Source organism: Nyctibius grandis, chromosome 1 (genome assembly GCF_013368605.1).
Source record: "Nyctibius grandis isolate bNycGra1 chromosome 1, bNycGra1.pri, whole genome shotgun sequence".
NCBI classification, from domain to species: domain Eukaryota; kingdom Metazoa; phylum Chordata; class Aves; order Nyctibiiformes; family Nyctibiidae; genus Nyctibius; species Nyctibius grandis.
The window spans coordinates 31,200,972-31,215,840 of record NC_090658.1 but is presented as its reverse complement, the minus strand read 5'-3'; the positions used below and the strand labels follow the sequence as shown (position 1 = coordinate 31,215,840).

Below are 14,869 nucleotides of genomic sequence, written 5' to 3'. Positions count from 1 at the left end.
CAAACACTTCTTAACGCATTCATTTGTCCGGGTCCTCTGGGTTCGGCGGCAGTAACGTTACTTCAGGAATCTCTACCGTGCAGAAACTTCTTGCGTTGCTTCTCAGCATTTGATCTGGATGACCAAATAAATGCCTATGTGGACAATTAGAAGCCCAAGAAACACCACTACAGCTACATATTCTCTTCTGCACAACTTGCACTAGTGTAGCCAGCCATGTTCATTCTAGGGCCTCTCCTATATTTATTTGATATACCTATACATCCTATTCTAGATACTGATGTACTTTTGACATCCTGCAAAGTCACAACACAAACAGCTGAGACAGACTCCTAAAATTTCCTCCTCCAGGGAAAGTGACACAGAAGAGACTGACTCTAGAAATCTTGCCTTCAGATCACCTGGTGTTTTGAAATCCTTTTGAAATATTATTGTGCCTGCATCTTCCTTACCTAAACACTCAAAATACTTAATAATACTATGAATTATGATCTCTGCCATAAGTTCAACAGAATTAGTGTTTCATATTTTAAACACACCACTGTAATAGGTAAGTTAATTCCCATAACTTTCATTTATTGATCAACTATGGATTTATTTTAGCCAAGTTTAAGAAAATTAACCTTCTGCGTGTTTCAATGAAGCTAAAACTACAAAGGCAATCTCTGAATAAAACAGCCAAAAAACCACAGTTTTGTTTCAGGGTTTTGCTTTTCCATTAATTCACTAGTGATGAAAGACAAAGACTCCAAAGGAGCCTAGACTAAATGTATTTTTAGGAGCAATGCTCTAGAAAAACATATAATTAACAAAGCCTGAAATAGTTCCACAGAGCAGCCCACAGTGCTTTTTCAGCTTGTTACATGGCTGTTGTCGTGCTCAGCTATAACTGCTCATCAGCAGCATTTTGCCCAGTTTTCACAATCTACAGAGTTTGAACTACTTTGCTTTAGGAGTAGCTCCCATCAGGCACAAAGAAAAAGTCTCTTGGTTTACAGGACAACAGCTACACCTGTTCCTTAGTTCATTCTCATGGGGCTGTGCTCCAGAATAGAGGTTTATGTCACAAAAACATGCACCCAGCCCACAACTGGGGAGAAAAAAAAAACCTTGAGATTTAAGTGAAAACTCGCTAAATTAAGAGCTTGCTGGAATTTCAGAGTGTGATAAAACTTCTAAAGATGATAATTATCAGTCTTGATCTCTTCACTCAAGTATTTTAGATGCAACAGAAATGGACTGGAATAAAACATGAGTTACTGATTATTTTGATCTAGCTACTTATCCCTTTGACACACATGACAACTAAATATTTGTAAAAATATGTATTTACAGTACAGACTTAAAATAAACTCACTAAACCCACAACTTTTTGCTCCCAAACAAATATAAAAGAAAACAATGTGGTAGTTTATACCCCATTTATTAAGACAGCGTCATCTATTACTTAATACACCGGTTGGGTAGCCATAAATCACATTATTTTCTTACTAGATTAAGATGCAAGACAGTCTGGCAACCAGATAACAAAGACAAATCAGGCAGGGTGGAGAAACATTGAAGCTGCAGCGGGTTAAAAACCATCTAAGCTAGGCAGACCTAAACCAGCGCAGTTACACAAGGTGCTGGTGTCAGGCGACGCTCGGAATGGCACGGCACGGCACGCTTGCCAGCCAACTCCTCGAGTGCCCGGCGGGCCTGCCAGGGCCCCTTCAACTGGAATGTTGGGAAAAGGTCCAGGGACCATCTGGGTGACACTTTTTTGGACACCTACAAAAGAGTGCATCAACAAAGCTAGTTTTTCTGTGCAGGGATCGCAGTTTTTTGTTAAGAATGAAGGCTTCTGGTAAGAAAGTTGATAGTGCAATCTGAATTGATTTGTGCCCACAGTGTCATTATTCATTCTCTCAAAACAGTTTAAACATAATCGTGTAGGAATCTGCTATCTCTGTAAAGGTATTAAGAAGTAGTGCTCATACAGTCAGCGACTACATAGATTCAGTTTTAATAAATATCTCTCTTCATGCTTTTGCAAAACTACAAGTATGAAAGCAAGAAGTGACAAAGCAGCCAAGTAGTTTTGTATCTTCCAAAAGCTACTAAAATTCTCAGGGCTCTAAACAGTTAATACACCTTATCGAACAGGAAGCGCACACCGTGTTCAATTTAACAGCTGCTCAGAGACCAACAAAACCGAATCCCGCTTCCTCTTTGCCAACGTGCCACCAAGTTACAACTCCTGCTGAGAGATCAGAGAGGTTGCTTTACTCCAGACAAGCAAGTTCAGATATGTTTCTGCTTGTCAGTGTAGCTGTGTGCTTAACAAGAAAATCTGCAACATGAGCTACACCACATGTACACAATTATGTATTTTTTTTTTTTTCCTACTGAAGACAAAAAAAAGGGTCAAGCACCAGGAGCTTCAGCTCATAAATACATTGTGTAGGCCCTAAGAAACCTATCTTGATAACAGCTGTAGCTTTAATGCAACTTTACAAAGTGAACATTTATTCAGCTTGAAAAGCACATACACCATAGTTACCTTGATAACAATAGATTTAAAGATGGTATCAGGTTAACATCCTATTGATACACGATTTTTGTAAACGGAATATTTTATAAAAATAAGAAATGGCAATGCTTCATTGAAATAACAGATTTAAAATTTGCTTCTTGAAACAACTACTAGTAAATCAGTCTGGCAACATGCAAGCAAAGTAAGTAAAAGCGCCAGATTTATTTTCAGTCTTTGAATGACTAAGGTTAAAGTCAAAGTCATCAAGAGGTGGTTTTTTTTTTTTCTTTTTAAAGAGTCTTGATTTAAGAGATAGTGAAAGGGGGAAATCTTCTTAAAAAGCATCTTTAAGAGATCCTTACCTCATTGCAAAACATTTACTTTATGTATCTTGCTGTGAAAACATCAAGCCTTTTCCTTTTCAAAGCCCTCATCAGTAGCATTTTTAATTAAAAAATTTTTTAAAAAGCTTAAAATTCAGACATTTTAAGTCAACTGCATTTGGTAGACGCAACCCATGGTTAAGCTAAATGATTCTTTGTAGCTCAGTACTGCAAAAAGGGAGAGCAATTAGCAGTGTTATACCACACTTTGTAAGAGTTAACACTTTAAAAGCCAACTGATTTGATTTCTATTTTAAGATTTTTTTAAAAAGCAATTATGAACAAAGAAAAAATCTCCTTTGGTCACAGTCAGGAAACAACTGTTTAGGCAAGTGCAGCAACAGCAGGAAAACACACACCAATCAACTGGTTAAAATACATAAATACAGCTAAAGATACAAATAAAATAGTCCTTTTATTTGCAATGCACGCCATGCACAGACAAAGTTAGAGAGAGAATTTTTAGAATTCCAATATATTAACGCTCACCATATTGGTGCACTTCAGGTATCTTCAAAAAAAGATCATGAATGCACACATGCTTGGAGGCATCTCATTAACATATATATACGGGCTATGTAGATTCTTGCAGACTAAGGTTTGGCACATACATGATAATTTCACAACACTTCAGGAAAATAAGACTCAAAAAGTGTTTTCATTATTTTAAATGTGAATGATTTTAAAAAGAGAAATATTGTTATGTCAGAAAGAAACATGGAAGATTCAGTTCATAGCTTTCCATTAAATACTGTATTTCAAAAAAGAACCATTCTCCCTGCAGATTCATCTCTCTGGTACTCAGCAACTTCTGACTTGACAGCTTCAGTCTCACACACAACTTTGCAGAAGAGATAAGCTTTAAGCATTCTGCAAATATTTTGGCTTGCAATGGAGACTAATGCAAACCGGTGTTGCATCATAGAAATCCAGAATTTTTGATTGTTTCTAAAGTAGCACAGAACCTTAAAGTTAAATATGGACTTAAGGATGTGAGTGACAGTCAGTATGATGTCTAGCAAAGGCTTGAATTCATCTTATGAAACACCACGGATATACAGACAGGTCTTTCAAGGACTGTATGCTTCTGATTTAAAAGACTATAATTTTGAAAGCAAGAAGTCTTCAAATACACACAAAATGTGCAGTACATAAATGCAAAACATGGCTTTGTAACTAATTTTCTTGATAGAAGTTTCATTCGGACAAGTAAATTATCTGGACGAGTGTCTACATGTTCTTAAGAGTATTTTCAGAAGAGTTACACCTTTAAAACTGATAAAAAACCCCCAATCTGTAGACCCTCATAATACATAGTCAAAATATAGTATAGTCACTTTTCTTCAATTCCACAGGGACATAAAGATAGATTTCTAAAAAGATTTGGATTTAATGCCCTCATTTTTTAAATTGTAATTCTGCTCTACAAACAATAACCCAGTTAGAGTACAAAACCTCCATGCACTATATGTCAATGCATTAATGACGTTGTTTTATTTACACAGTAATTTTTCAATGTTAGATAACATGTTATATGAAAATTAAAATAATTTCCATATCTTGGTAAACTGGAGCTGTTGCTGACTGTCTAAAATATGACGATGTGTGTATTTATACACAACAAAACCACCAAATTGTGCTAAGTATCCAAAGATCTTAATTCCCACATAGCACCACCACCCCGTTTTTTTTCAAATATGGTCAAAGATCTTTGCAGGATTTTTTTGCAACATAATCCTACCAAGTAAGCCCTTTCTATAGCCCTTTCTGCAGAAATGAGAATCACCTCGAAAGAACACAAGACTGAAGCTCAAATAGTTCTCTGTCATGTAACCAAATTAGATGGAATCAGGCTAGCATACCTTATTACATTGAATCCTATTGTTAAAAAAAACCCCAAAAAACAACCCAGTGGTTTGTGCACATCTTTTGAAGAAATATATAAAATTTTCTAAAGAAAATCAGGTTAACGTTAAACCATACTCCTCAAACAGATAGGAGGAATCAATTGCATTCTCAACATACTAACGTTTTAGTGCCTTTAGAACTGAAAATGTGTTAAGAAATCCAACTTGAGTAGTCAACGCTCAAGTCTACTACAATTTAAAAAGTGATTATTTTTAGCATAACCACACTAGCAAGTTATTCTGTATATTTCAGTGAAGCAAAGCTTTAAAAAATTTGTAGAGAAATAGATCCTTCCTTTTTTTGTATGTTTTAAGGGAGCAACAAATCCTCTCCATAAAGAGTATTTACACAAATGCAAGAGCAAACTTTCTGAGACAAGGGTTTGGGGGTTTTATTTTTTTTCTCCAAAGATTCCACCACATGATAAAAAGTTAAATGAATGTGTATTCCGGACCACACTGATAATGTCACAGCTAGAATCTCATCAGCTAGTTTATGACAAGCAACTGCAATGGGTGTCATAAACATAACAAAAAAAGGTCCCTACATTGGGACAAAGCTTGGTTGCAGGTTGACTGTATGATACCAATATTGAAAGTAAGATTTAAAGTAAACTCATCTGGAATTCAGATCCAGCTGAGGGAACAGTGAGAATGACACAGTGAAGGTACACTTGGGTGCAATTTCATGCTGGTGACTTTTTTTTCCTCTTTTTATGCTCAGAGCAGATTTTAAACCAGGAGTTGCATATCCAATGACACACACACGATTCAAAACTTAAGTGACCATTAGCACATTTGTACACATACTTACATAAACTTAATATTTACATATTCCAAACAAAGTTCTATTTTAACAGCTGAAGTCTTTTAACACATGAAAGAAGATAAGGTACTCCAAAGAATGCATAACAGGATCACAAATTTTGCACAAGCATATAAACACATGTTTTAAAGTGCTTTCTGAGTGCTTCAGATTAACCCCTTGCAGTATGAGCTTCTATGTAGTGCTGTTCCAGTCATTACAAAATTATTTAAATCATTCCCCTTCAGGTGCATTGTGAGTTCAAGAAAAATTACAACACCGTTGACGTAAAAGTTTTAAGCTCTACCAACATAAATGTATACATAATACTTAAGTTCAGATGAAGTTGTCAAATACTTTGGTTTCTCATAGCTTGGGATAAATATTTGATAGAACAGAAATTGCACCTCTCCACTCCTAAGTTTTTTACTAAAAAAATACCCCAACATAAATTGACAGTATTCTTTGGTAATAACAGGACATTTGGCCAGTTCACATGTACATCGATTTATTAAAATAGTCTAAAAGTGAACAAATGCCACTGCTGTACTGTCAATTTACAGGAATAACCATTCCTCAGTCAGTGGGGAGTAGCAAAACATTAAGTTTAGTAGTTAGCCATATAACAAGCTGAAACATCTTCAGCAACCGTTACGGGGGGTCAATAAGGTTTCAGAATACTTTTTGCTTAACACTTATCCTTTACATTACAAAAACTGTAAAATGCTCTATGCCTGCAGACAAGTCTATTACTTTGCAGTGACTCCAGAAACATTATTCCATGCTGCACACTGTTAGGTTTCTGATAAGCACGTAACAAAACCCAGGAATATGGTGTGCTGACCAACCAATATGCAACTGCACAGTATTTGTGCATTACCTATACTAAGTACTAAGAAAAGCCTATTAAAAATTCAGCTAACTGCTACAAGTTACGCGAATATATAAAAACAGAGCAGATATACAAGTATAACACTGAACATACTGTACTTTATTAGCACAAAAAGCCAGAACAAGGCACAGCAAGCAGAAAAATACGTCAATAGAAGGGTTAGTGTAGCATACAAGAATAACGTTTATTGTACTTGCAGCCAAAATGTTCCCTACCTCGCACAGGTCACTGCCATAGAGAAGTAAGTAGTAACATACTGTAGCAGCTGGTAAAGAAACTAGGGAGCACTCGTAATTGGTACAAAACATTAAACAGGGGTCAGGGCATTCCAACAAAATTTTAGTGCAAAAATGTCTTAAGATGGAACAAAAGTTCCATCTCCAATTAAATAAGCAAACAGAACTTAGAATCTTGTTTCCAAGTGATCTGTTGAAACTATAATCAGTGCATATTACTTTAAAACATTTTTAAAAGCGCAAATGGAAGATATTTACAAGTAAAGTGTAACAGTACCTTTGAAACCTGACATTTATTTCAGATATGTCAGATTTTGTATTCTGTTTATAATAATGCAACCACTTGTAATTTTCTCCATAAAAATATCAGATAACTTTCAATAACTAAACATTTTTTCTGTTTTAGAAAAAACCCTCAAACTTTTGTTTCACAGCAATAATCTAATCCCATGTCCTGCCACTGAAACAGTAATTCACACTGGAAGGTATTTAACTGTCCAAGACAGTATCACTTTTGCTAACAATGCCACTTAAATCTCCAAGTGTTTAAAATAGAATTACAGTACTGAGCAGGCATATTCAAGTCTTAATGATTAGGAAACCTTATACACTGAGAAAAGCATGATTCATCTGCTAGCATCAAAATACCATTAACTCTTAATGGACTGCTTCTAACGAACTGCTCTTCATTAAAAGAAAATACTCTTATTCACTAGTATTTGGAAACTTGTTTGTGAGCTAAATTAGCACTTTGAGTAGTGGAAAGTTTTCAAGAAGGTAATTTTAAAAAAATACTTCAAATATTAGCAAAAATGCTCCTCTAATAAAGCCTTTCTTTATTAGCATTACATGAATGCCCCACAGAAAATGCCTCATAGTTTCTTCATCCAATTACTACAGCTATAAAAGGGAAACAAAATATTTAGAAATTAGCAAAAATATTTTCATTAGGCCTTAATGAAAAACGTGCAGAATTGTGTCTGCTTATTGTTTCCAAGAGGCATCACAACCTAGTTTGATTAACAGCAGGCAGCATCTGACAGGGTACTAACACTCAGCTTAAATAGGATATTGCAGAAAAGCTAGACGTTGTTGGTGTGCTCGCTGCAGTTAAACTGTAACACACAAAGAAAAAGCACATTCTAGAAGCTTATTCTGATTTCCATTTACTTTGTTTTCATAGGTTCCCGCTCCAGCCATCGCACCCTGACTTTTTGTTTATAGTGATACTCCTTGAGAAAGTCTTGCAACATTGAGGGTAGAGGAAGGTCATCGATTCCATCATACGTAGTGCACCTGCAGATCACTGCCCGGCAGATATACTGCAGACTAAAGGGGAAAGTCCTGTTCAGAGATACAGTAAGTAACGGTTCAAAGAACATGCAAGAGCTAGGGTCTTTGTAGTGTTCCAGAAGCCCTGTAACAGTGGAGGAGTGAAATACACAGGGATCGTGGGCATCGAAACTAAAGTTGTGATTCCACTGCTCAATGCGTGCATGTAGCGATCGGTTGTAACGACGGAAGCTCACAGAGAAGAGGTAGTCCTCTTGCGCAGAATCCCTGAGCAAAAAAGTGCCTTCGGGTTTACCCTCCAGAAGTGCTTCTGCTTCATAGCGGTCCATCACACCCCAGTAACATGGGTTACCTGTGATCTGAAGTAAGTCTGGCACAAGGCAATGGATGTAATCAATTTGAGTATGCACTTTCCAAGCCCCCTGCCTGCTGATATGGCCATGGCTCTCACCAGACATCTGACGCTGCTTCTGCCTGCGTGACTGCAGACAAAGGGTTGTTGTGTCCTCTTCAGAATCACAGTTTCCTGGAGGTGTTATGTTTTTGTCCCCGGTCAGCTCAGTCATACCGGGGGCTAACTTTGGTCCTAGTTTATACAATGGATTAACCTGTGCTGTAGCTTCAAAAGTATGTATTTGGGCATTGGGAGGGGGATCAACCCCTTCTTCAATACTAAGCCTACGTCTCTCTCTGAGCCTGTCTTCTTCATCTTCTGTGGAAACCAAGGAAGGATCAAACGTGTCAAAAAAAGTTGAATGAGGACTCACGGGCGCTGTGTGTTGTTTAATCAGATGCCATTTCTGAGCCAGATCTGAGCCTGCAGGAAAAGGGCATTTCTCAAGCATTAGTTCAGAGAGATGGATCTTTCTTTTGTTAGAAACCAGCGGTTTGGACTGTTTGCTGTAAGTTCTCATGGGAAAACACAGCCCAACAGTATCTTGTAGACGCTGTCGCAGAGAACGGCTACCTACTGTCCTGTTCGATACTGCATCCATATCATGGACAGAGCTCACCCCGTACCTTCTCTCCCTCCTCTGCAAGCCACTTCGCGTTCTACCAAATCTTTTTTCAGTATCCAAAGAGCTCTGGGTTTTGGTAGAGCAGGAATGCTTCTTCTTCCCACCCCAAGGAGCATGCCGAGAGTAAGAGTCCCTTCGAGCAAGTCTAGCTCCTGTGGTGACACACGAGTCATTCTCTTTCTCAATGCTTATTTCAACAATCTGAGGAATTTCTGTGACACAGTTTTGGTTCCGCCTTGCCGAATTCTTTGAAGGACTTAAACCCAACTGCAAACCAATATTTTCTCTCAAAGGGCTGCTGGGTTGTTGTTGAGCCAAATCAGTTATCTGGATAGCTTTCTCTTTAGCAGATGAGCAACTATTGGAGTTCACAACTACATTTTCATTTTGGCTTCCACCCTCATGACTGAAGAGATTCTGGCACCTGTATTTGAAATTGTTCCACATCTTTCCCACTTTATCCATGGATTACGTTATCTAAATTCAAGAGGAGAAGAAATATTAAAATAAAAATACAATTTAAAAAAATGAGGATACATCTTCAGCTATCAATTAAGTTACAGACAAGACAACTGTTAAGTGAACACACTATATTTGAAAAAGTACCCTAGTGTTTGTGTGGTTATGTAGAAGTGACATGCATCACATCATTTTGATATTTAGAAAAATCACCATGAAGAAAATGTTCAGAAAATAACAAACACTTTATTTACAAGCAGGCCTTCCTATTTTTCTGTAGGCATGTAGGTAGGTCCGCATAGTTGTATTTGATGGACAGGAAATATGCTGTCTAAAAGTCTTCATTTTAGGAAGAATTTGTAAGCCATATATAAGGTATGACTCCTGATAAGCTTCCAATAAGCTGCAGTAAAACAAATCCTGAAAAAGAACTATTCAAGTCACTCCAAACTATGAGAGCAGTTAGTGAAATCTAACAAGTGCACTGCAAATGTCCAGTAAAAAAAGTAAAAGCTCCGGCTGCAGGTCAGATAAATTCCAAGCTATAACTGACAAGATTAAAAAAATTAGCACAAAAATAGAAATTTAGGGGAAAAAACCCATTCAGCATTCTTAGATGAGGCAATCACCAAAAGACAAGGAAAGGCAGTAAGGCATCAGCAGAATTTTAGAATTATAAAGTCTCTGATATATTAATAAAAGCCACACATATGAAACATCTAAAAAAAAACCTGTCTGGCTTTATTACTTAAGATATAAAAGAACGAAAGAGCCCAAGGAGCTTTTCTATCTTTAGTAAGAGCACTTAAAAAGAAAGCAGCTCCACAGCAGAAACACAATGACAGTGAATCATGAAGATACAGCAAAAAGATAAAAACATTAGCAGTGTGTGTTCTGCAACTACTTCTTTAGAAACAGAGCTTGATAATTGGAACAAGACTGCCAAAAACAGAGAACTGCCCTAGGACAGAGAGAAACAGGCTAATTCTGTACTAAAAAAAGTCAGGCAATGCCAAGCTAAATTAGATCTAATTAAATTCTGAGAGAAGTGCTAAACTTGAAGGACTAAAACATGTGGTCTTATCTAATTTAACTCTTAATGCAAACTGCTCTGTTCTTTGGAAACATCAGTCTAGAAGTCCCTTAAGACAGAAGCGCAGCTGTAAGACCATGACTTCCTAGCAGAATCCACTGAGACTGGGGAAGAGTCGGAGGTATAGCTTACATGAGAAACATAAAAGGATAACGAACATGAAACACCTAACTGTTCTAACTGTTATAGGAACAGAAAGCAAAAGGAGCAAAAGCTTTCTTCCCCACCCCCTCCTCAGATACTTCAGCAAACCCAGCAAGCTAAGTATCTACATCCAATTGCATAAAATAAAACCTTAAGAATTTAGTGTGGATGCAGCAAGATAGGGGGGGAGGGGCGGGGGAAGTGGGGAAATCAGGCCTTAACAGTCTCTGGAGATTACTGGTAGAAGTTACCTAGAACACAGTGCTAATGACAATCTGAACGACACCCAAGTAGTTATTAAGGAGAAAATGTTATACATAGAAGATGCTATAGAGTTATGTGCATACATAAAAGAGAAAGTGTGTACGCAAATAAGCAAGGAATGTGTTCCTGATTAAAAAAAATATTCCTGAATTTGTTTTTTCTGGAGTTGTCTGGACCAAGTTGGGGGACTGAGAGAGTTATAAGAGCAGCAGAACTAATGAAGTCAGATCACGGACAGATTTGTAGGAACCATACAACCATGTATCATGCCACTGCAATAATCATAGCTGTTTGCAGTGTCTCAGAATATCCAGACTGACCAGGATGCAGCATATATTTGCTGGCTGCCAGCCTATCAACACTGTATATATAAGGTTGACTTCTATCTACTTTTCTCTGAAGTGTACATTTCTTTCTCTTCCCAGTCACAGAGATGTTCAAAATTTTGGGGAAGGGAAAAAGAAGAGAGAGTATACAACCTCCATTCCCTCGGGAAACCAGGCTAGCAACACTACACATCTTTGCGACAATGAACTGGAATTGCTTCTCTACCCAAACAGCCATACGCTATTCAGTGATGTCTTTTATTCTAAAGTTGCTCACGATAGCTCTTCCTTTGCACTATTTTAGAATGTCTTTAGACTCTTAGATGGGTGGAAAGCTCCCTACACTTGCCCAGAAAGCCTCAAGAACAAAGAAAAAACAAACAACAAAACCCACCACCCACAAAACCCCCACTGTACGGGCTTGACAGACTGTACTTTTTAAAAGTTAAATTTAAAAGGTTAACTACTTTTTGTCATACTCAAGAGAATATAGATATCCTTCTTACCCAGAAAAGCATACCAGTCACTGTATCTTGTCTTGAGAGTACACCTCAACATGAACTTGCCAGATTCCTTCTCTGAGTTGTGGACATGCTTACTACAAAGAGAAAAACAGTATTTTTGTTAGTTGTTAGAATATCTTTTAATTTAGATATTTACAATTAGTCACTGGTATCAAAGGAATATTTTACTAATTATATCTTAAACGTGTGCATGAAACTGTCTGCTCATTATGTATTTTTAATGCATATTAACATAAACAAAAAGCTTCACAGAACTTTCTTTTTCATCCATTAACAACATTTGTCAAATGGAGTCCAGGAGAGGACCCTCAAATGAAGCTTTTGAGAACCAAGAGCGAACCCATAGCATCTGGATCACTGATGTGCCAGGCACAATGGGCATACTCAGGCCTGTAAAAATGGTTTCCCCACATTTTGGTCTCTAGTCCAAAGCAGTGGTTCCCAAGCTGTGGTTGGCTATGCTGTCAGATCACCTCATACCGCCTCTCCTCCTTGTTTCCAGCTGCTACATCACATCAAAAGGCAGCTAAAAATACACACTTTTCTAATATTACTTTTCCAGGTAAGCAATTGCTGTACTCGCCACAAGGATGTTATATGATTGCGACGCAAGAGGAATATGAACCATGATTCTAAAAATGGGAAAGTAAGTGGAATACAAGACAAGTTCTTTATTAAAAGAGTAGGTCAGCACTTCCCTAAAATAATCATCATTGTGTTTCAGAAATCCAAGAGGAGTTGAAGGATTTCATATGCTCACATCACTGTCAGAAATCTAACAGTAACAGGACAGAGGAGAATAATTTGCTTCTCCACACTAGAACCAAGCCCAGGACAGAAGTAAGAGTTAACGGACAACATTAGGAACTTATGTTAAAGCTTTACATGCAGAACAGGAAGAAAAATATTTAAATATGATGCATATTCACTGGAATAAAAAAAAAAACAACTATTGGGCTGAGCAATCACTAGGTGAATATTAAAAGTTAATATTCCTAGGCAAAAACTCCAGAGTAACGTCAGAAAAGTACTAAACATTATTAGTTTCCATTCACCTCTGGAAGCACTAAAATTGCTGAAACGCTTTTAAAGTTAGGCCATACTACTACTACTGAGAGATTCCATAAAAGTAACCTTTCCAGAGAGCAACAGAATTACAAGTACAAAATCTTAGTCCAAAATGAAGATTAAAGCGAAAGTAAATTTCTTTTGCAACTTTAATGTTTGCACCCATTTCTTTGTTCCCCATTATGTTCCTAGCAAGTCTACAAAACACAAGACAGTAAAACCTACTATAATTGGTTCAGAGCAAGGCCTTAACAGAGTAAAGGAAAGGTAAAGCTGATAGAATAAGGGCTATACAATTTTCAAGAAAGGCTTACTTAAAATATTAGGTCATTCAGGCCTCTGAAGACATACCCGCATTCCAAATAAAACCAGTAATGCTGTTTTACTGGGCACAGGTGGCAAAGGGGCTACACGCTAACCATTTTAACTCATTAAAAATACAAAAAGGACAGGCAAGCTTATCTTGAAATTTCACACTTAATGGTGCTTAACTTTATACACGACTATTATTTCTCAGCTCTGCTCAGAAACATGAGCAGTCCACGTACCACCTATCACCTCACCATTGCCAGCCAGAGGGAACAGCCTGCTGGACAAGCTGCCTAATGGCTCCAGGAGGGAGTGGTTGCTTTGGGAACCATCCTTCACTAATGGAAAACAGTTTCTTGAATCTGGGTGACTGTCTCTGTTAAACCTCTCAACCTTGTGTTACAATTAAACTTGAGTCACTGGTAAAGTATTTAATATTCAGTCTAGTAATTTTAGTTTAAATCGATGTGCAACAGATGTTTGGTTTCACAGATTTCTTGTGGCAGCGCTAAGGTTGACAAAATACAAATTACTTCTGAACTGGCCCTAAGCCATCCTGGTTCTACAAAGGAGCACTGACAGTGGTTATTTCAGCCTAAACAGAAAATAAATTTAATACCACTAAAATCCACAAAGTGAATTCATCAATTTGTAGATCTTCTAAGAAAAAGAAAAGCTATACTCATGTTCCTAAAACAATCTCTTTTCAACTAAAAATTATTTCTATCTACTTTAAACTGGCATAAGTTATCTTAAAAAAATAACACGTAGTAAGCATTCTACAGGGATTACAGAAGCAAAAAGCATCAGTATCTTAACACTATATTCCCATTTGCAGCAAATTTAGAGACATTCAAAGCCATGAAGTTTGCATGAGTGTAGTCTTCAAGTATTCTGAGTGTACAAATGATGAAACAACAAAGAGAGCTAGGAAAACCGTTTGTGCAATATGACTGAAATAAAGACAACAGTTACCACCTGTGTGTAATCCTGAAATGCCACATATTAACAGGTTACTGTGAAAACTCAGACCACTCTGTCCAGAAGTGTGCCCCAAGATCTAGCCAGAGCTTTCCACCTGTGACTTCCTAGGAAGGAGGAACATTCAAAGCCAAGGTTGTGCTCTGTCCTAGAGGTAACACACTTGTTTCACTCTCACAGTGTTACCTAATTTAAAAATTAGTCAATATGGTAAATCACATTCAAAATATTAACTCCTAAAAATGTACCACCTTCGCAAAAGCTGAAACACTGCATAACGTATGACACCTTACAAAACAGGTATAGTATGCTTATTTAAAAACAAGAATCTACAAGATCCTTTGTTTTGGTATTTTCACATTATGATAGCTTCAAAACATTGAACGATAACAAGGAGAAAACATTGAATGAAAGCAAAACCAGACAATTCTTACAAGTCAAAAAACCCCATAACCTGAAAGGGGAGGGAAAAGAGAGGATGGAAAGAAGTCACAGTCTCTCTGCTCCTTGCACACATCGTGTTCGATGCTAGCACGAGCCCACACAGGCAGGCAGGCTAACACATTCAGTGACACTGGGGCACATCGCCTTGGACCATGGAGGCAGCAGTAAAAGGAACGGAGGCAGACTACACTTCTGTTTGGATTGTTC

The 14,869-nt window shown here is 37.4% G+C and overlaps 1 protein-coding gene across 2 annotated transcripts in view; it reads right to left on the bottom strand.

The window, feature by feature from the left end:
• Positions 1-1,407: 1,407 nt before the first annotated feature.
• The window catches only part of SOCS5 (suppressor of cytokine signaling 5), a 38,536-nt gene continuing 25,074 nt past the window's right edge, over positions 1,408-14,869 (bottom strand). For both annotated transcript variants that reach the window (XM_068409195.1, XM_068409203.1), the window contains exons 2-3: positions 11,843-11,934; positions 1,408-9,527 (exon numbers count right to left, since the gene is read on the bottom strand). In XM_068409195.1, coding sequence (XP_068265296.1) covers positions 7,905-9,515 — 1,611 coding nt within the window. In that variant the 5' untranslated portion in view covers positions 9,516-9,527; positions 11,843-11,934 and the 3' untranslated portion in view covers positions 1,408-7,904. The remainder of the gene's footprint in view (positions 9,528-11,842; positions 11,935-14,869) is intronic.